Source organism: Equus caballus, chromosome 3 (genome assembly GCF_041296265.1).
Source record: "Equus caballus isolate H_3958 breed thoroughbred chromosome 3, TB-T2T, whole genome shotgun sequence".
Taxonomy (NCBI): Eukaryota; Metazoa; Chordata; class Mammalia; order Perissodactyla; family Equidae; genus Equus; species Equus caballus.
In genome coordinates this window covers 91,660,877-91,682,814 of record NC_091686.1, presented here as the reverse complement: position 1 = coordinate 91,682,814, position 21,938 = coordinate 91,660,877, and the positions used below count along the sequence as shown (strand labels likewise).

The window sequence follows — 21,938 nt, the reverse complement described above, 5'->3', positions numbered from 1 at the left end:
AACCCACAATGAAGAATATGCAACTATGTCCCAGGGGGCTTTGGGGAGAAAAAGGAAAAGAATAAATCTTTAAAAAAAAAGAAAGAAAATCTAGGAACCTTTCATAACTTAATCATTCTTCTATTAAGGAACATTTAAGTGGTTTTCTCTTTTTGCTGTGATAAATAGTACCATGAAGAATAGTTTTTCCATTTTATGTTGTGTATTTTATGGGCCCAGCAAGCTTGTGCGGTGCTACCCTGCTTCTTATTGTGTATTTTAATTTCACACTTAGTAACTTCTTTAAAAATAAATGTAATTAGTTTTTAGTTTTAGATTTAGTTTTTAATATATAATATATTAATATTAATTATTATTAATATATTTAATAATGTAATTTAAATTTTAGTTTAGATTTAGTTTTTAATATATCGGTGCTTTAGAAATTTTGGGAAAAACTCCTGAAATAGTCTCTTAAGTAAAGAGACTGACCTCTGGAAGACTTAGGCTACAGATTTGACTCTGGTCCTGAAATTAGCCAGAAAGCAAATATTCCAAACTGCAAGAAATCATTTGTTTTTAGTACAGAAGCAACATACACAGTAGACAGAATTGTCTGTTTGCATGGGAGGAAAAGAGTTTCTTGTGTGGTTTGTTGTTGGAGTCTGAAAAGACCGCCAAATTTCCTCTGAAAGCCAGAGTAAATGGTAGATGACAGACCAGATTGGAGAGAGAGGACAAGTAGTGATCAGTAGCAGTGGTCGTTAGGAGCTGCAGAAGCAGTAGCAGTAAAATAACAGCAGATAAGAGTGATTGTTGTTCCTAGACTGATAAGATACTAGTAGCTCTGTGGTCTAGATGAAGAAACAGCCCATACATATGCAGCAGTGAGATCGTCCTTGTCCAGGTCCATAGAACTTCGAGCGCCAAACTAATCTTCCCTGTGTAGCTTATTTTAGAAGTTACCTTGAAGAAAGGCTCTTAAGAGTGGTAATACTTTTTTACTGTCTTTCTGCCTCCTAGAATTAATTAATTAATTCAGTAATTTATTTAACAAATGGTTGTGTTTTTACTGCTATGTGTTAGATATTATGTTTTTTTGTTGAGTCAAATGTGGTCCTATGTATTTTTAGAATATAAAATGTTAAAGGTGGTAGTGTATTCTGCAAATTCTGTGCAATTTTCAATCTTGTGTTAATGCCAGATGTGTACTTTTAAAGTTGCTAATACCTGAAACAGAAAGGACTTTTTGAAACAGCTAGCTAGGAAGCTATCAAAGGTAACTAGAATAGTGTCGCAAGGACACAAGAGTCAATTTGGAGAGACCCATACTGGTGAGAAATGGGACAATTTGAGCATTAATCAAGGTAATGACTAAAATGGATTGAAATACATCAAATAATGTTTAAATCTATGAAATCATAATGATACATATACACATACAAATTAATGTGTCACTATTGCAGGATGGTAGGTAGTGAACTCATTATTTTGAGGAAGTGGTAAATAAAGGGAAAGAATGAACCATTTAGCCTGACTTTCCTGTATGAACTATACTGCTGAATAACCACATTAATGAGGGGAATTTTCTCTTTGTAGAAGTACCCTGACTAATAAATAAAGAAGTGATAAAATATCACCATTTTGTAACCACCGAATTGATGCGGGATCGGTGAGCCGAGGAGTCGAAAGAAAGATTTCTTAGACTCTCAAGATCTGGCAGTAGTGCTCTTTTATTTAGAGAATAGAGATAGAGTAGCATGGGGACAGGACCCATGGGCAGTCAGAGCTTCTGCTGCTCCTGCTGCTGCTGCTGCTGCTGCTGCTGCTGCTGCTGGTGCCCCCGCTGGCATGGGGACAGAGCCCATGGGCAGGCAGAGCTGCTGCTGCTGCCCCCGCTGGCATGGGGACAGGACCCATGGGCAGGCAGAGCTGGTGCGTGGGGACAGGACCCACGGGCAGTCAGAGCTCCTGCTGCTCCTGCTGCCCCGAACTGAGGGTTAGGGCCAAATTTAAGGCATAGGTAAGTGAGTTATCTCTTTATTAGTGCCCGTTTGGTCTGGCCATTTGGCGGTCCCATAACTTTAAGATAAGAATCAAACCGGATTGAGTAAATGGCAGAAGTCACCGCTCAAATATTATCTTCAACTAAAGACAAAGGAGGATTTTGGGGTGAGGGTCAGTTACATGAGGTTGCCAGGCAGTTTCCAGAGATAAGGCCGTCCCCCCTTCCTCCTGGCTCAGAGGGGGAGTCATCTCCACAGATAGATGTTTCCCTTAGAAGTGTAAATGTTTTCTCAACAAGGGGGAAGCATCTTCACAGGTAGATGTTTCACTTAGAAATGTAAATGTTTTCCCAACAAGGGGCAAACAAATTCCAGAGAGGGAGGCATGGAGATTTCCTTTACAACTGCAATTGTCTCTGATCAAAAGGGCAAACAAATTCCACTCCTTGGAGCCTGCTTCTTATCTGTAGTTTTAAAAGTAACCAGCCTAAAAATCCTCATCATAAACTGTTTTAAAATTAAGCAGCCTAAAAATCCTCATCATAATGAATAAATGGTTCAGGCGTTGAACAAAAGCAGACACTATCACAAACAAATATTATGTGGCTCCTGATGAAAGAGCTCATCGTCACTTAACAAGTAGTGTTGTCCTAATACAAAGAACCTGAATTTGGATACAGCCTTTATATCCATTGATTTATAGAACTTATAGAAGAACAGGTTAAACAACACCATGGAAATTAAGTCAAGAAAATTCAGACTGAAAAACTACAAAATTCAGAACAAACAACTTGGTTTCTTCAATATAAAAATTGCCCTAAAAAAAAGACAGCCTGTAGCTTAAAAGAGACTCAAAAGACATTTCAGTCACAATATGTGGACCTTATTAGGATCTGTTCACACAAAAAAATTCTGATGCTTGTAACAATTGGAAATTGAAAATTGAGGATATTTGATAATAAGGATAAGGAATTCTTTCTTTTTTTTACTTGTAATGGTGGTGTCTCTGTATTTTAACAAGTTCTTATCTCAGACTACATATGGAAATATTTATGAATGAAATTATTTCATGTCTGAGATTTGCATCAAATTACTATGGAGATAAGGAGATACTGGTGCTAGTAGAGATGAGACAAGACTGACCATAAGTTGATAACTGTTGATGGTGGGCAATGAGTACATGGACATTTATTGGACTGTTTTTTCTACCTTTGCATATGTTTGAAATTTTCTGTAATAAAATGTTTTAAAAACTAAGAAGGACCTTGAAAAAACTCCAGGATCAAGTCAGGGAAATACTGTCATCTTCTGAGAAAGGATTTTTAGACTGTGGAGTAATCCCTCTTTAAACACCTTAGCATAATCTCTGTAAAAGCATTTTATCAGTGGGAGGAAAAAAAAAAGTGTTGGTGGCATATTGCTTTGTTAGGTAATAATCACAAAAGATATTTTGAATAGGGCCAACAAGTCAGAACACCAGCGGCCGTGGTGAAGAACAGGCTTTCCTGGAGAGTGGGTGTCTTACGAGAATTTGCTTTAGCTTTTGCTTTTCTAATGAATTTTTACTAGTAGGCTACATGTTTTAATGTGCAAGAAGATGCATTGTTATATTTGCTTTACTCAGCTTTTAAGAAATAGAGACAAATGACTAAAAAACACATGCTAGGCCTTCAACAATTATTTGCCAAATAAATGAAAGAATAAGTAGACTTCAGGAAGTTTTTCAAGAGAACAAGCCTGAAACTTGAGTGATTACTTATGCTGCTTTATGTCCCTCATACTTTTCAAATTATCTTCAACATTCACAATAACTTATGTTTTTATCCTGATGAATTCTCTGAGCCATTAAAAAAAGGTTTATTTATTTGATTTCAGAAGGCATATACCTGCACATACACATACATGAATTAACAGCTTTGGAAGATTATTATAAGCAGCTAGAAAAGTTTCAACTCGTAAATGCTTAACCCTCCACTCTTGGAAAAACTTGGCTTTCTCTGATGATGTAATTTCATTATTTTACCTAAAACTTTAGAAAATACATAAATTATATCTAGACAGGGTTTTTGAGTTCTAAGTACTTATAGTAAAAAATAAAACAGAAAGAGGGTCACATGAGAGTAGAGTCAGACAGATTTACTCTTCTAGCACTCTGTTGCAAGTGTGGAATATATTTTTCCTCTGTGTTTCAGCCCTCCAAAGCCTACAGTCAGTCCAGATGCAGCAGCTGAAGTGCTTCGTAATTAGTCTTCTATTCTTCCTTCAATTAGAATTCCCATATACTGAGGAATCTCACCAAATGTTGATCTGATTATCTTATTTTAAAAAATCCATGATAGTACGAAAGGCTGATTAATGTAATTCACTTATTAATTGTGAAATGAAAGAAGACTAAATCTCTAGCCATTGGAAGGAGGACACGTGGTGATTTTGGGTAGGAAGCCCTCCTGACCTCCCCTCTCTCAGAGTTCTCTATTAGATGTTATGCCAACATTTTTTTAGCATGGAACCAGCATACAAAATAAAAAGTATCTATTACATGACAGAGACCTTTCAGAATGGCTGAATAATGTGAATGTTTTATTTGATTTTATGTATTTAAAAAGTGTCCATACAAATAAATTTACAAATTAGAGAATAGGAAGACTATCCTTATTTTTTCCTGACGAAGTGTAGTCTCTGTACACTTAGGGGGTCAGTGAAACACCTCCATGGAGAGGATGGCTTGGCATTGTGCATTCGAGTATCTAACAGAATGAAGGTTTTACTGTTATTTTTATTCTGCAACTTTATTCTCTTTCTAATTATAGTAGGTATGTTTTATTGGGTAGAAAAATTCTTATTGTGAGGTTGAAATTAAAAAAAAATTTTTTTATTGTAGAATGGCAGAATTTAGTGACATTTGGAAGCTTTTCAAATATGGTTCCCTATAGCCATCCATGCATTTGTACACTGAATCAAGTAAAGTGGTACTCTGCAAATGTTCAGAAAGAAGGACAGGGGTCACAAACTGTCAGAGTGGAAAAAGTACCATCATTTGATGAAACAGGTATGTATAAATCTTTTAAAATAATTTTTTCTGTATACTGGAATAGTTTGTATGAGATTTGTTCCTTTAATGTTTGATAGAACTTACCTGTAAAACTATCTGGACTAGTATTTTCTTTGTGGGGAGCTATTAAACTGCTAATTTAATTTCTTTTAATTTTTCTTTCTTTTTGGTGCTGTTTTCGTAAGTTCTATTTTTTCTAGGAATTTATCCATTTAAACTAAATTTTTGATTTATTGGCATAAAGTTCATGATACTCGGTATAGCCTTAGTAGCATACGTAGTTATTTCCTTTTGTTTCATTCTTAATGGTGTTTGTCTTATTTTCTTGATTAATCTTGCCAGAACTTTGTCCATTTTATTTTTTTCCAAGTAATAATTTGTCTTTGCCTTGAATCTTTTAATATGTGTTTCCTATTTCATTAATTACTACTCCTACCTTAATTATATCCTCCTTTCTACTTTGTGTTTATTCTGTCATTCATTTTTTAACTATCAGTTAGCTATTTTGCTCATTAGTTTTGAACCTCACTTCTTTTCTAAAGTAGGCATTCAAACCATGATAGCTGTGATGGTAGATTTGACAGTCTTTCCTTATAGCTCTCCCTAAAATTTTGTTTTATATGTTTTTGAGGCTGTGTTACTAGATGCATACACATTTAGAATTGTTACATAACACTGATAAATTACACCATTTATTGTTATGTAACGACTTTTTTTAGTGGCATCTCCACCAGATTTCATTAGTATTTGCCTGATATGATTTTTCCCATCCTTTAACTTTTTTCCCTCCTAATTGGATTATCTTTGTGTTTCAACTGGAAGTTTAGTCTGTTTACATTTGCTGTAATTGCTGATATGTTTGGACGTATTTCTCCCATTGTATCATGAGCTTGCTTGGGCTATTTTTTTAATTCCTTTTTTGCCTTTTAAAATTTTTTCTCATTTCATTATTCCCCCTACCCCCCTTTTCCCTCCACATACACACACTTGTTTAGGAGTTGTGTATTCTCTGTCTGTACTTAAAGTCTAAAGCTAATTGGAATGTTTACTTTCCTTCTGAAAAATGTAAAGAACTTAGAATGCTTACTCTGGTCACCCCTCCCAACTTAAATGCTATTTGTTGGCTAGTATTTTGTGTCTGTTCTGCTCTTTCCTTTCTATAAAATGTACATTGCTATTTGTTTAAATTTATCTGGGAATCTTTGTTAACCACCTTTTCTTATTTCTCTGTGTTTCTGTTTCATGTGTATCCCTATAGAAGTTCTTTTAGGTCTGGAAATTGTTATGGCAAAGGCACATTTAAGATGTTATTCCAGTGTCTTTGGCTTCCATTGTTGCTGTTGAGAAATCAGATATCATGCTTTTGTCGTCATTCTTTTCTATTTAACTGCTTTTTAAATTTGATTAACTTTATTTTTGAGAGTCTTTTTCTGTGGAGTAAAGTGCAGTTTTACTATGAATTGACTAGGTAGGTATTTGTGTTTATCATGCTTTAGATTTGTTGGGCTTCCTGGATCTGAGGATTGGTATTTTTCTACAACTCTGGAATTTTACAATTTTCTATCACTATCCCTTCAAGTATTACTTATTCTCATTTCTTTCTTATCTCCTTTTGGAACTCCAATTAGACATATATTACATCTTGTTGCTTTATTTTCTGTGTCTCTAAACCCCTCTGTCGTATTTTGTATTTCTTTATCTTTCTGTCCTGAATTCTGGATTATTTTCTTAGGTCTACCTAGTTCACGAATTCCTTCTTTAGTTTCCTCTAATCTGCTGGTTGGTACATATGTTGACCTTTTAATTTCAATGATGATATTTTTCATTTCTAGAGATTATTTTTCACCTTGCTTGGTTAGTCTCCAACCAAATTCTCTTTGAAAAGAGAAATTTTCAAATTTCTCTTTTGTTATAGCCATATTAAACATAGCTATTTTATATTTTGTGACTGAAAATTCTGCTGTCTGAAATCTTTTGGTTCTCACTAGATCATTTTTTTCCTCTGTTTCTTGCTCTCATTCATGCTGCCAGATCTGTTTTTTTAACTGAGAGTTGTTCATTTTCATTTTCCATACAAGTTTATATCTTGGAACTATTTGATGTCTCTCTGTATTGAAGATGCATTCCTGCATAGAGAGTTTGCTTTTGTCTCTGTTGGCTGCTGTGGACAACTTGGAACCACATTAAATTAAATTCTCTGCTTTAGATTTTTAGACCGCATTGGTAGCATGAATTCAGACTGCAAACTTGTGTGATAGCTGGCTTATCCTTAGGATTTTCAGGGGAGTGTTTTCCTTCCGCGCTGCTTAACACCAAAATAAAGGCAGGTGTGCTTCCTTGCTATTCCCTTCTGTGTGTATTTTTTCTCGTTCCCACTTATACCATGTGAATAGCTTTTTTTCTGGGTGTGTCCTATTAGACTTTCCATCTCGATCAGAATCTATTCTTATTCTCTGGTCTCCCATGCCCCTTGCAGCTGTGGAAGTTAAAGCTCAAAGAGCATCAGAAGGTTAAAGGTTCTGAAGCTCAAAAGCTCAAAGAAATCATCAGGGAAAAAGCTGGCTTTGGTGTGTCCACTTACTCTATAGATGTCCTGCTTTTCCTTCATTTTTGCCCTCTTCAGATCATTTTTTGCTAGCTTAGCAATGCATTTCAAAAGCTTTTGTTCAGGATATCCAGTCTGCTGTGCAGCATTAAAAAGAAGTCCCTTATTCATTTATTTATTCATTAATGTATTCAAGAAGTATTTGTTGAGCAATTTTTTTTTTTGAGGAAGATTAGCCCTGAGCTAACATCTGCTGCCAATCCTCCTCTTTTTGCTGAGGAAGACTGGCCCTGAGCTAACATCCGTGCCCATCTTCCTCTACTTTATATGTGAGTACATCTGCCACAGCATGGCTTGCCAAGCGGTGCCATGTCTGCACCCAGGATCTGAACCGGCGAACCCTGGGCCACTGAAGTGGAACGTGTGAACTTAACCGCTGCGCCACCGGGCCTGCCCTGTTGAGTACTTTTTATATGACAGCAAGTGAGAAAGACTCTGAGTTTATGTTCTCTTTATTACTAAAACAGAAAATTAAGCAAACAAATATAATACTGTGTAGTAAGTACTGTGATAAAGGAAATACTGTGTGCTGCGGGAGCACATAGGAGGGGCACCTAACTGAGTCTTGAGTGGTTGAGAAAGGTTTCCATAAGGAAATATCTAGTTGTGGACCTGAAAAAAAAGTAGTATTAGTGTGATGAATGGTGGAGAAAGAAGGTAAAATTATAAGTAATTTAGTATGACTAGACTAGTGAGTAGAGGACATGGTGGTGGGGTTGGTAGTTTTTTTTGTTCTTTTTTTTAAATGAGCCCTGAGCTAACATCTGTGCCCACCTTCCTCTGCTTTATATGTGGGATGCCTGCCACAGCATGGCTTGACAAGCAGCGTGTAGGTCCTCACGCAGGTTCGAACCAGTGAACCCCGGGCTGCTGAAGCAGAATGTGCGAACTTAACCACTGCGCCACTAGGCCCTTTGGTTGGTAGTTTTGACAGTACAAGGGATGAAACTGAAGGAGTAAGTGGTAATGAGATCAAGGTCCTGTTCAGAAGTTTGGACTTTATTTTGTGGGCAGTGAGGGTCTATTGGAATATTTTAAGTAGAGGGAGTACTTGATTAGATTTAAGATTTTAGAAAGATAACTAGGTGCAGGCTGGAGAACAGACTGCAAAGGAGGGAAATTGAAAGCAGTAATACAGATGAGGGTCTAGACTAGGATAATGGCGGTGATTTTTTTAGGAGGTAGATAAATGCAAGAGATTTAGTAGCTGAATGATTAGGACTTGGTGATTGTATTTGGGTAAATAAAGAAGAGGGTCAAGGAAAGGACAGTGCCTGGTTACTGGATTAGGTGACTGTGTAGATGATTTCATTGACTTCTAAAATTAGGAATACCAAAGCAAAAACATATTTTAATGAGATGATGATGATTCGGTTTTGGACATCTGAATTGTAGGTGCCTCTGGGACATCTTAACAGATGACTAGTAGGTGGTTAGGCCTACTACTATTCTGCTGTGAGACGTCGTCATCTCTTGGCTGGATTACTACAGTAGCCTTCTCCCTGGGCTCCCTGCTTCCACTCTCTTACTTGCTCTTTATGTTTCAGCCAAATCAGTTTCCTTTGGTTCTTAGAAAATATCAAGCTTGTTCTCGTAATAAGGCCTTTACTTTAGCTGCTTTCTCTTTCCAAGGTGCCCTTCTACACATGACTGACCCCTTCTGGGCATTTACATTTTAGTTGAAATGTCAACTCTGCACAGTCATTCTTTAATCACTCAATCTAAGGTAGCCACTTAGTCAGTCTTTAATATTACCCTAATTTTAATTCTCTGTGTAAGTAACACCTTTTACTGACTGATATTTTCAGTATTTGTTTTAGTTATGTCTTCATCTCTCACCTGTTTTCAAGCCTCATGACAGCAGGAACCTCAGTGCCTGGAGCAGTGGTTTGCACATAGTGGGGTTTAATAAATATTTGTAAATGAGTGAATGATAGAGTTCTATCCTGGGGTAGAGATTTAGGAGTTACTAGCTATACAAATGTGGTAACTGAAGTCATGAGTGCATTTGAGACAGTATAGGAAGAGGGTTTAGAATGAGGAGGTGAGATTTTCTTGTACAAAATCCTCACTGAGTAAGGGACAGGTGGAAGAGGAGGAACCTGCAAAGCATACTTGAGGAGGAGCAGCTCAGAGAGGTAGGAGAAAAACCAAGGAGTGTATGGTGTCAGGAGAAGAGAGTGAGGAATAATAAACATTTCAAGACTATCTTTCCTTTAGTTGGATGTCTTTCACGGGGGAAGATTTTACAGATTCCTTGAGAAACCTATATTTATGCTTATGAGTCTATTTTTCATCCTTATCTCTAAGCCCCATCGTCCCTTTAGGCTTACTGTGCAGTTTTAGCCAATTTCTTCTGTTTTCCTTGTGATGATGGAGAATTGCTGGGGTAAATAATTGATTGAGAGTTTGATATTGGAGGATGAAGAAATGGAGAGTGTGATTTGTCCCTAAGTTCCAGAAGTTAGCATATTTATTAGAACATAGAAATGGAAGAAGAAACAAGTGATGAAATAATATAATTAGGGGTAAAACCTGTTATAGTGCTCTTCTGAGGTGAATGTAGACTCAGGCAAAAATAGTTAATGTTGGTTCTACTATACAAAATGCTTGAAATAGAAATCCATGACTAGGTTTTCTTTTTCTCTGCTGACTGAAATAAAAATGTTAGTTTATTTTTTTATGTTAGAAATATGGTGTTTATTGATGGTTTTATTTTGGGCTCAATTTTCAGAATTTACTTAGGCCAAATTAGACCTTGTTAGCCATCAAATAGACAGCAAGTAATTGCTTGATTGAAAGATAATTTGTATATATAAGGGTTTGAGATTGACTTTTGAATAATTCAAATCACATGATAAAGTCTGGAACAGTTCATTAAGAGGCAGAGACTGCTGAGGAATCCTTAAGTTTTTAAGGAGCGTTCAGATGTTTTAAATTTTAGTAAAATTAGTTTTAATTTTGCTAATGACAGCAGATGTGTGGCATACAGCCAGGGCTTGAGCTTAAAACAAAATGTCTAGAGATATTCATGGATAGAATGTCTAGTTACTTATTGAAATCATAAGGATTCTACTCCAGTGAAACAGTGTCAGTATATTAAGATGGCAAATAAGTATTTATACGTGTATTTGTGCCATTTACTAGCATTTCTTTTTTTTTTTAATTGAGGTTATGATAGTTTACAACCTTGTGAAATTTCAGTTGTATATTATTTGTCAGTCATGTTATAGGTGCACCACTTCATCCTTTGTGCCCACCCCCAAGCCCCTTTCCCCTGGTAACCACTAATCTCTTTGTCCGTGTGTTTATCTTCCACATATTAGTGGTGTCATACAGAGTTTGTCTTTCACTATCTGGCTTATTTCACTTAACATAATACCCTCAAGGTCCATCCATATTGTTGTGAATGGGACGATTATATCCTTTTTTATGGCCGAGTAGCATTCCGTTGTATATGTATACCATATCTTCTTTGTCTAGTTATTGGTCAGTGGGCACTTGTGTTGCTTCCATGTCTTGGCTATTGTGAATAATGCTGCAATGAACATAGGGGTGCATGGGTCTCTTTGAATTGCTGATTTCAGGTTCTTTGGATAGATACCCAGTAGTGGGATGGCTGAGTCATAGGGTATTTCTATTTTTAATTTTTTGAGAAATCTCCATACTGTTTTCCATAGTGGCTGCACCAGTTTGCATTCCCACCTGGAGTGTATGAGGGTTCCTTTTTCTCCACAACCTCTCCAACATTTGTTATTGTTTTTGGTTATGTTAGCCATTCTAACTGGTGTAAGGTGATATCTTAGTGTAGTTTTGATTTGCACTTCCCTGGTGATCAGTGATGATGAGCATCTTTTCATGTGCCTGTTGGCCATCTGTGTATCTTCTTTGGAGAAATGTCTGTTCATATCCTCTGCCCGTTTTTTGATTGGGTTGTTTGATTTTTTGTTGTCGAGTTGTGTGTGTTCTTCGTATGTTATGGAGATTAACTGTTTCTCGGATATATGATTTGCAAATATTTTTTCCCAGTTGAAGGATTGTGTTTTTGTTTCAATCCTGTTTTCCCTTGCCTTGTAGAAGCTCTTTAGTCTGATGAAGTCCGATTTGTTTATTCTTTCTGTTGTTTCCCTTGTCTGAGAAGACATGGTGTCCAAAAAGATCCTTTTAAGTCTGATGTCAAAGGGTATACTTCCTATATTTTCTTCTAGAAATCTTATGGTTTCAGATCTTACCTTTAAGTCTTTGATCCATTTTGAGTTTATTTTTGTGGATGGAGTAAAAGAATGGTCTAATTTCATTCTTTTACATCTTGCTGTCCAGTTTTCCCAACACCATTTGTTGAAGAGACTTTGTTTTCTCCATTGTATATTCTCAGCTCCTTTGTCAAAGATTAGCTGTCCTTAGATGTGTTTTTTTTCCTGGGCTTTCAATTCTGTTCCATTGGTCCGTGTGCCTCTTTTTGTACCAGTACCATGCTGTTTTGACTATGATAGCTTTGTAGTATATTTTGAAGTCAGGGATTGTGATGCCTCCAGCCTTGTTCTTTTTTGCTTTAGCAAGTCGTGGTCTTTTTTTTGCCCCATATGAATTTTAGGATTCTTTGTTCTATTTCTGTGAAGAATGTCATTGGGATTCTGATTGGGATTGCATTGAATCTGTAGATTGCTTTAGGTAGAATGGACATTTTAACTATGTTTATTCTTCCAATCCATGTGCATGGAGTGTCTTTCCATCTCTTTTTGTCGTCATCAGTTTCTTTCAGGAAAGTCTTGTAGTTTTCATCGTATGGGTCTTTCACTTCCTTGGTTAAATTTATTCCAAGATATTTTATTCTTTTTGTTGTGATTGTGAATGGGATTATGTTCTCAAGTTCTCTTTCTATTAGTTCGTTATTAGAGTATAGAAATGCTAGTGATTTATGTAAGTTGATTTTGTACCTTGCAACCTTGCTGTCATTGTTGGTTACTTCTAGGAGCTTTCTGATGGATTTTTTAGGGTTTTGTATAAATAAGATCATGTCGTCTGCAAACAGCGAGAGTTTCACTTCTTCATTGCCTATTTGGATTCCTTTTATTTCTTTTTCCTGCCTAATTGCTCTGGCCAAAACCTCCGGTACTGTGTTGAATAAGAGTGGTGAGAGTGTGCACCCTTGTCTTGTTCCTATTCTCAGAGGGATGGCTTTCAGTTTTTCCCCATTGAGTATGATATTGGCTGTGGGTTTGTCATATATGGGCTTTATTATGTTGAGGTACTTTCTTTCTATACCCATTTTATTGAGCGTTTTTATCATAAATGGATGTTGGATCTTGTCAAATGCTTTCTCTGCGTCTATTGAGATGATCATGTGGTTTTTGTTCCTCATTTTGTTAGTGTGGTGTATCGCGTTGATTGACTTGTGGGCATTTAACCATCCCTGTGTCCCTTGTATAAATCCCACTTGATCATGGTGTATGATGTTTTTAATGTATTGCTATATTCAGTTTATGATATTTTGAGGATTTTTGCGTCTATGTTCATCAGTGATATTGGCCTGTAGTTTTCCTTCTTTGTTTTGTCCTTGTCTGGTTTTGGGATAGAGTGAGGTTGGCCTTGTAGAATGTGTTAGGAAGTGCTCCATCTTCCTCAATTTTTTTGGAATAGTTTGAGAAAGGGTAGGTATTAAATCTTCTTGAATGTTTGGTAGAATTCTCCAGAGAAGCTGTCTGGTCCTGGACTTTTATTTTGGGGGAGGTTTTTGATTACTTTTTCAATCTCTTTACTTGCAGTTGGTCTATTCAGATTCTCTATTTCTTCCTGATTCAGTTTTGGGATGTTGTAAGAGTCTAGGAATTTATCCATTTCTTCTAGGTTGTCCAATCTGTTGGCATGTAGTTTTTCATAGTATTCTCTTATAATCTTTTGTATTTCTTTGGTATCCGTTGTGATTTCTCCTCTTTCACTTCTGATTTTCGTTGTTTGAGTCTTGTCTCTTTTTCCTAGTGAGCCTGGCTACGGGTTTGTCAGTTTTGTTTATTTTCTTGAAGAACCAGCTCTTGATTTCATTGATTCTTTCTACTGTCTTTTGTTTCTATTTCATTTGTTTCTGCTCTAATTTTTATTATTTCCATCCTACTACTGACTTTGGGCTTTGTTCTTCTTTTTCTAATTCTGTTAAGTGTCATTTGAGATTGCTTATTTGAGATTTTTCTTGTTTATTGAGGTGAGCCTTGCAGTGAATTTCCCTCTTAGGACCACTTTTGCTGCATCCCAAGTGAGTTGGTATGGTGTGTTTTCAGTTTCATTTCTCTCCAGATAATATTTGATTTCTCCTTTGATTTCTTCAATGATCCATTGGTCATTCAGTCGCATGTTGTTTAATCTCCACATCTTTGTCCCTTTCCCAGGTTTATTCTTGTAATTGATTTCTAGCATTATGGTCAGAAAAGATGCTTGATATTATTTCAGTCCTCTTAAATTTGTTGAGGCTTGCTTTGTTTCCCAACATATGCTCTATCTTTGAGAATGTTCCCTGCACACTTGAGGAGAATGTGTAACCTGCTGTTTTTGGGTGGAGTGTTCTATATATATCTATTAAGTCCATCTGGTCTAGTTTTTCATTTAATTCTACAATTTCCTTGTTGACTTTCTGTCTGGATGGTCTATCTGTTGGTGTTAGTGGGGTTTTGAGGTCCCCTACTATTATTGTTGTTGCTGTCTCCTTTTAGTTTTGTTAATAGTTGCTATACGTGCATTGGTGCTCCTTTGTTGAGTGCATATATGTTTCTAAGTGTTATGTCTTCTTGGTGGAATGTTGCTTTTATCATTATAAACTTTCCCTCTTTGTCTCTCTTTATCTGTTTTGCCTTGAAGTCTTCTTTTTTCTGATATAATTATGGTGATACCTGCTTTCTTATGTTCACTATTAGCTTGGAGTATCATGTTTTATCCCTTCACTGAATCTCTGTTTGTCTTTGGGGCTGAGGTGGCTTTCCTGGAGGCAGCATATTGTTGGATCTTGCTTTTTAATCTATCCTGCCACTCTGTCTCTTTTGATTGGAGAATTCAGTCCACTTACATTTAGAGTGATTATTGAAATGTGGGGGCCTAACGCTGCCATTTTATCACTTGTTTTTCAGTTCCCCTGCATTTCCTTTGTTTCTTGTCCCATGAATTTCAGACTAGCACTTCAGTTAGTGAGTTTTCTATGTTGGTATTCTTAGTTTTCACCTGATTTGTAATTTGTGTCTCTGTTCTAATTATTTGCTTAGTGGTTACCATGTGGTTTGTATAAAACACCTGATAGATGAGATAGTCCATTTTCTGATAGCCTCTTATTTCCTTAGACTAAGCTGGTTCCATCCCTTTCCTCGTCCCCTTCTAAGTTGTTATTGTCACATCTTTTTTTCTTCTTGTGTTGTGAGTTTGTGGTTAAAATGACAAGATTATGTTTATTCTTGGTGTTTCCCTTGCCTTTATATTTAATGTTATACTTAAGCATTTGCTAACTGTTCTGATGGAGAGCTGCAATTTCCTGATTTTGTCTGTCTACATATCTCCTTTGGTCAGGGTTTTGTAACCCCTTTCCTTTTTTTTCTTTCAAGTATGAGAGCCTTCCTGAGCATTTCTTGTCGGGGGAGGGGGTGCGTCTTTTGGCAATGAACTCCCTTAAATTTTGTTTATCTGGGAAGGTTTTTAATTTCTCCATCATATTTGAAGGATGTTTTCACTGGATAAAGTATTCTTGGCTGAAAGTTTTTGTCTTTCAGAATTTTGAATATATCATTCCACTCTCTCCTAGTCTGCAAGGCATCTGCTGAGAAATCTGCTGACAGCCTGATAGGGATACCTTTGTAGGTTATTTTCTTCCGCCTTGCTACCCTTAATGTTTTCTCTTTGTCATTGACTTTTTTAAGCTTCACTACTATATGCCTTGGGGTTGGTCTTTTTCCATTGATAAAGTTTGGAAATCTGTTGGCTTCTGTCACTTGGATTTTCAGCTCTCTCCCCAGGTTTGGAAAGTTCTCAGCTATTATTTCTTTGAACAAGCTTTCTGCTCCATTCTCCTTCTCTTCTCCCTCTGGGATACCTGTAACCTTTATGTTCATTTCCTAATTGAGTCAGATATTTCTTGGAGAGTTTCTTCATCTCTTTTTAGTCTTAGTTCTCTCTCCTCTATCTGAAGCATTTCTATATTCCTATCCTCCTGACTGCTAATTCTGTCCTCCATATATCAGCCCTACACTTCAGGGAGTCCAGATTTTCCTTACTCTCCTCCATTGTGTTTTTCATCTCCAACATTTCTGATTGGTTCTTCTTTATAGTATCAAGCTCTTTAGTGACATAGCTCCTGAATTTGTTGAGTTGTCTATCTGTATTCTCTTTTAATTCATTGAGTTTTTTAATGATAGCTATTTTGAATTCTTTGTCATTTAGGTTATAGATTTCTGTGTCTTCGGGATTGTTTCCTGGGTACTTGTCATTTTCCTTCTCTTCTGGAGATCTAATATATTTTTTCATACTGCTTTATGGCGTGGATTTGTGCCTCCACACAGAGATAGAGTTTGGTTACTGCTTCCACTTGTGCCACTCGGGGAGAGGGGCCAGCAGCTGTGTAATCTGCACCGACCAGGATCCCTGTCAGCTGCCTGACTGAGCCTGGGCTGTTCCTTGGGATCACAGTGGCTCTATGGGGTCTCCTGTAAACTGTGGGAACAGTCGCATGGGGAATTTGGGTTACTGGTGCCTGCTCCCACAGACCCGCCTAGACACGCTCCCTTTTTAGGGATTGCAGTGGTGTTATGGGCTTTCATGGCAGCTGGGAGCTGGTTCACCCAGACTCACAGCTCTGCCGCTGTCTAGTCCCGCTGGATCTCACTTGCCCCCTCAAGGGTGCAGCAGAGTTGTGGGTGTTTAATGCAGCCAGTAGGTAGTTCACCCACCTGTGTCACTTCTGCTCCAAGGCGGCCAAGCCTTTCTGCTTGGTGGGTGGGGCCTCTCCACTAGGGCCAACTAGAGACTCTCCTTGCAGCCACTGTGGGACCGTGGATTTTCCCACTGGACCAAGGAGCAATCACGCTGGGGCTCCGGATTGTCACCGCCCACCTGCATGGTCCTACTGGATCTCACTTGCCCCCTTGGGGCTCAGCAGAGTTGTGGGTGTTTAATGCAGCTAGTGAGTAGCTCACCCAGCTGAGTCACTCCTGCCCCAAGGTTGCCCAGCCTTTGTGCTTGGTGGGTGGGGCCTCTTCACTAGGGCCGACCAGAGACTCTCCCTGCAGCCACTGTGGGACTATGGATTTTCCCACTGGGCCACAGGGCAATCACGGGGGCCTTAAGGTTGTAGTCACCTGTTTCCACAGTCACACTGATGCACATGCCCACCCTTGGGGCCACAGTGGTGCTATGAGCATGTCAGCCAGGAGAGAGTTGCTCGCAGGTACTAGGTCATTTGGGGGCTGGAGAGTTTTCATCTATCTCCACCTCCTCCTCAGGGTCGTCTGCCCACCTTCTGATGTATAGTAGCGAGGGTCTCTCAGGCATCCTGAGGTGCTGAGTATTGATCAGTGAATGTCCATTTAGTTGTAGTTTGAAGGAGGAGAGACAAAACCACTCACTTCACCATGTTGCTGACATCACTTCTTACTAGCATTTCTTGTTTGTAATTCTTAACACTATATAATTAGTACCATGTAGACAGTTTGTAGTGAGAAGGATATACAGAAATATCATTCTTAGAGCAACTCATTTTGAGTTATTTGGTTGAATGACTTTGATCATTGTGGAAAGGAGGGTTCTTTTTGAAACTTTTGACAGTAGATTTCAGTTGTTCAGACATTAGGTGAGTGTTGAAAGCTTATTATTCTACCACTCCTTTCCCTTCACTTTTCTCTGCCCTGCACCTGTTCCCTAAAACAAAATTTTAAGAAATTGATATATAGATTCTATAAAGTTGCTTTAGAATTTTTCTGCTTTGTAGCTGGACAAAAGTAAAATCATATTAGTCATTTAACTGTTCAATGTCAAATGTTACAAGCTGTAGTTACTAATTAAATAGAATTGTTGTTAAGCCTATCTTTAATTTACCATTATGCCATCATAACTTACTTAGGATTTGATGAATAGTTAAAATAGAGCCTTTTTGGATTTTCTGTACATGTTTTAGTTATCAAAACATAGTATACCATATTAAGTAATTTCCCCAGTGGCTTTTAGTGGAAATAATTAAGAAGTATACTAGCTACATATAAGATTTTTTGCTTTTGTTTCAAAGAGTTTTACCTTTGGTAGTGCTGAGTCTGTTGGCATTTAGTTTATGAATAAAAACCTTGAAAGAAGGTAAATCAGTGGATAGGCAGAAATTCTGATAGATGGCATTGTGAATAGATGCTTTGAGGTACCCGCTCTGCTTCTCATTTATAAGTTGCCATGATAAATAAAATACAGAAAGAGAAAACTGAAGAAACAGCTGGGCTCTTAAAAAGATATACTGTGTCCAAGAAGTGGAACAGAAAATGCTTGCCTCTGGGTCTGTAAGCAGGCCCTGGCAGCCAGGAGTTTGGCTTGCTTGGAATAATGGATCTACAAGTGCTACAGGCATAGCCAGGTACTAGAGTCAGACTGTTTGAACTTACCCACCCACCCCATACGGAGGCTGAGAGTAGCCTGCTCCGTTTGTTACCTGAGGCTATGTCTTGTTGGAGGCTGTAGGGTAGGGAGGCAGAGGAAGAACAGCAGCTGAAGCCTGCTCTTTGCTGGCTTAGAGAGTAGATTGAGATGTAGGAATTTGAAACTGGTAGTATGAGATCTGGTTCAGGACAGAAGGATCAGATTGATTTCTGAGCACTAGAGCATGAAAGGATATATAGGATCAGAATAGATTGCAAATTCCAAAATTTAAAAGTACACAAAGGGTCGTATTACAGTATATAAAATGTGTTAAATCAACATGTTGCACACTTTAAATTTATAAAATGTTATATCTCAATTATATCTTAATTAAAAAACAGGAAAAATTTTAATGCTAAGAAAGACAACAAAATCAAATATGAATCAACTCGAGGTGGTATTAAAAGAACAGCCTGAGGGGCTGGCCCCGTGGCCAAGTGGTTAATTTCCCGCACTCCTCTTTGGTAGCCCAGGGTTTCACCGGTTCAGATCCTGGGTGCAGACATGGCATCACTCATCAGGCCTTGCTGAAGCAGTGTGCCACATGCCACAACTAGAAGGACCCACAACTAAAATATGCAACTATGTACTGTGGGGGGTTTGGGGAAGAAGCAGAAAAGAATAAAAGAAGAAGATTGGCAACAGTTGTTAGCTCAGGTGCCAATCTTTAAAAATAATAATAATAATAATAATAACAGCTTGAATTGCTTTACAGTAAGTTTGGTATCCTCAAAAGAATGAATGAAGTACTTATATATTTTGAAACACAAACTGGCAGAAATAAAACCAAAACAAATGAAACTGGCAAAGAGCCGACTAGAAATCGTGAATGTGCATAAGGAAAGCAAAAAGATTTTCGAGAGAAAATGAAAAAGTGTTTAAGAAGTGTGAAGCCCTAGCCTACATTTAATAGGCATTTCAGAGAGAAGAGAAATGGTGGAAAAATGTAAAGAGATGATGAATGAGAATTTTTCTGAATTTGAGAAAAACAAGAATCTTAGATCCAAAATACACTTTGAGTACTAAGCTGGGTAAGTGAAAGGAAATCCACAGATTTAAAAACCAAAACCAAAACCAAGAACAACAAAAGTTAAAAGTGTCCCCCAAAAAAGTCAGAATGCTGTCAGTCCAATTGTTACTCTTTTGAAGTAGACTTTTTATCTGCAACAATATACAGAAAACAAAAGGAGTGATTATTTGCAGCAATATGCAGAAAACAAAAGCAGGAGGGATTTGGAGTAATATCCATGAAAAGGTAAGAGGAAATTTCAATGTGTTACCCTAGAATTTTACACTGGTCTAAATAATCATTCTAGAGTGAAGGCAAAATAAAAACATTTCACATATATAAAGATAAATGTCATTTACTACTGACTCCCCAAATTGAAAAAAACAACTATTAAAGTATGTATTTCTGTAAGATGCAGAGTAAACCCAGAGGGAAAGGAGGGTTGGGATGTAAAAGAGACAATGAAGAGCAAGAAAAAGATAAAATGTGTTGATAAAATTACCTATTGATGGTAAAATAGCAAACTTCAGTAAAAAATTTTAAATGCCAGAATTTTAATCAACAGTAATAAGATGAAAGAAGTTTTCAGTGGTTGAAGGTGTTTTCCTTGTCCAGATGAAGGTAGAGATACTAAATAACTTCACAGATGGTGAGGAAGATTTACAGGAGAGTATGTGTGTTGTTAAGTGTGAGCATGAACACAACAGAAATGTAATCTTAGACATTCCAAACCAGGTGGCAGGCCCCGTGGCCAAGTAGTTAAGTTTCTGTGCTCCATTTAGGCGGCCCAGGGTTTTGCTGTTTCAGATCCTGGGCAAGGACGTGGCACCGCTCACCAGGCCACGCTGAGACAGTGCCCCACAGAGCACAACCAGAAGGACCCACAACTAGAATATACAACTATGTACTGGGGGGCTTTGGGGAGAAAAAGAAGAAAAAAAAACAGAAAAGAAATTCCAGACCAGCATGGGGGATGGGGCGGGAGAAGGATATAGAAAACTATCAATCTAGCAGATGGCAGGAAAGGTAAAGTAAAAATGAAAGAAAAGAAGAAAGGTAAAGCGAAAACTGACCATAACATGGCAGAAGTCCAAATGTGCCACTAATCAAGTAGTCAGTCAGGTTTCATGGTGTGGCATATCATTTAAATACGCTCATATTCTAAATATGTGGAAACAGTTAATTTCTATTTCATTACATGTTTTCAGAGACATGTGTTCTGGATCCTCTACTATCTCATCTGCTCAAGGACTTTGTTCTTGTGATTATCCTCTTAATCTACTATACTAAAAGTTTCTCCCTCTTCATCATTCTGATCTCTACTTATGATACAATCAATCTTTCTTTGATTCCATTCTCCTTTCTAGCTCCTGCTGAAAGTCCAAATATTGCTTTCACTTCCTTGTCTCCCGTTCTCACCTCAACCTATAGCCTCCATCCCCACTCTTCCCTTTGAAACTGCCATTGTCAAACGGTTACCAGGGATCTCCATTTTCCACTGCTATCCTTTCCCCCTCCATGAAAAACTCACAAATATCTACTCATAAATCAAATTTTTTTTAAACATAAAGGCAATATAGGAAAGTGGTTAAGAGCATAGACTAATCAAAATGACTTGGGTTACAATTCTGACTGTGCCTCCATGTTTAAAATACTAACTGTCTGACTTTGAGGGGAAGTTACAAAATTTCTCTGTGCCTCAGTTTCTTCATCTGTAAGTTGAAGGTAATAATGGTACTTGCCTCAAAGCAGTTTTATGAGCATTAAATGAAATAGTGCACATAGTACAGTACATGGCACATGGTAAGTGCTTAGTAAATGTTAGCTGTTATTAATAAACTCTGAAATGTTATTTTATTATTTAATGAGAATATAAATAAAATGGATAATGTTTTAAGGGTAAGATTTTTATTACAAAATAGTTGATACATATAAGAGAATACATACCATATATATGTAAGTTAGAAAACATAGTAAAATCAACACCTGGGAATTTAGCACCCAACCTGAGAACGTTACATTCTTGATCACATTCTCCTTCTACATCCCCTTTCATTCTGTGTATCTCTCTGACTAGCCTGAATTTTGTGTTTCAGTCTCTCAATGTAAAAAAAAATAAGGAATAGATTTAGACATTTGTATATATCCCTAATTGTTTAGTTTGGCTTGTTTTTGTATTTTATTGTTATAACTTATTGTATGTATTCTTTTGTGATTTACTTTTTTCATTAAATTTTGTTGCTAAGATTTATCCTAATGGTATATGTGTCTAGTCCATTAATTTTCATGGAGATAATTATAGCACATCGTTTTTAGGTCTGTTTTGTGAAATGCGTTGATACATGTAAAGTGCTTAGACCAGTGCTTGGCCCATAGTAAGGGCTCAAAGAAAGATAGCCATTATCATGTTTATTATTGTTCACTGCTGTATTAAATGTTGTTGTATGAATATAACATGGTTTATGTATCTGTTCTCATGCTTATGGATATTTGGTTTGTTTCCAATTTGAAACAACAGAACACGGTGCTGCTCTGAACATTCATGTAGCTCTCTCATTGTACCCTTGTGCAAGTTTCTATAAGCCAAGTATATTGACCTGGAAGTAGAATTGCTAGGTCATAGGTTATGCCTATGTTCAACTC

At 37.3% G+C, this 21,938-nt stretch overlaps 1 protein-coding gene across 1 annotated transcript in view; it reads left to right on the top strand.

The window, feature by feature from the left end:
• SLC30A9 (solute carrier family 30 member 9) overlaps positions 1 to 21,938 on the top strand; it is a 94,231-nt gene that overhangs the window by 6,024 nt on the left and 66,269 nt on the right. The window contains exon 2 of the mRNA XM_005608997.4: positions 4,867 to 5,034. Coding sequence (XP_005609054.2) covers positions 4,867 to 5,034 — 168 coding nt within the window. The remainder of the gene's footprint in view (positions 1 to 4,866; positions 5,035 to 21,938) is intronic.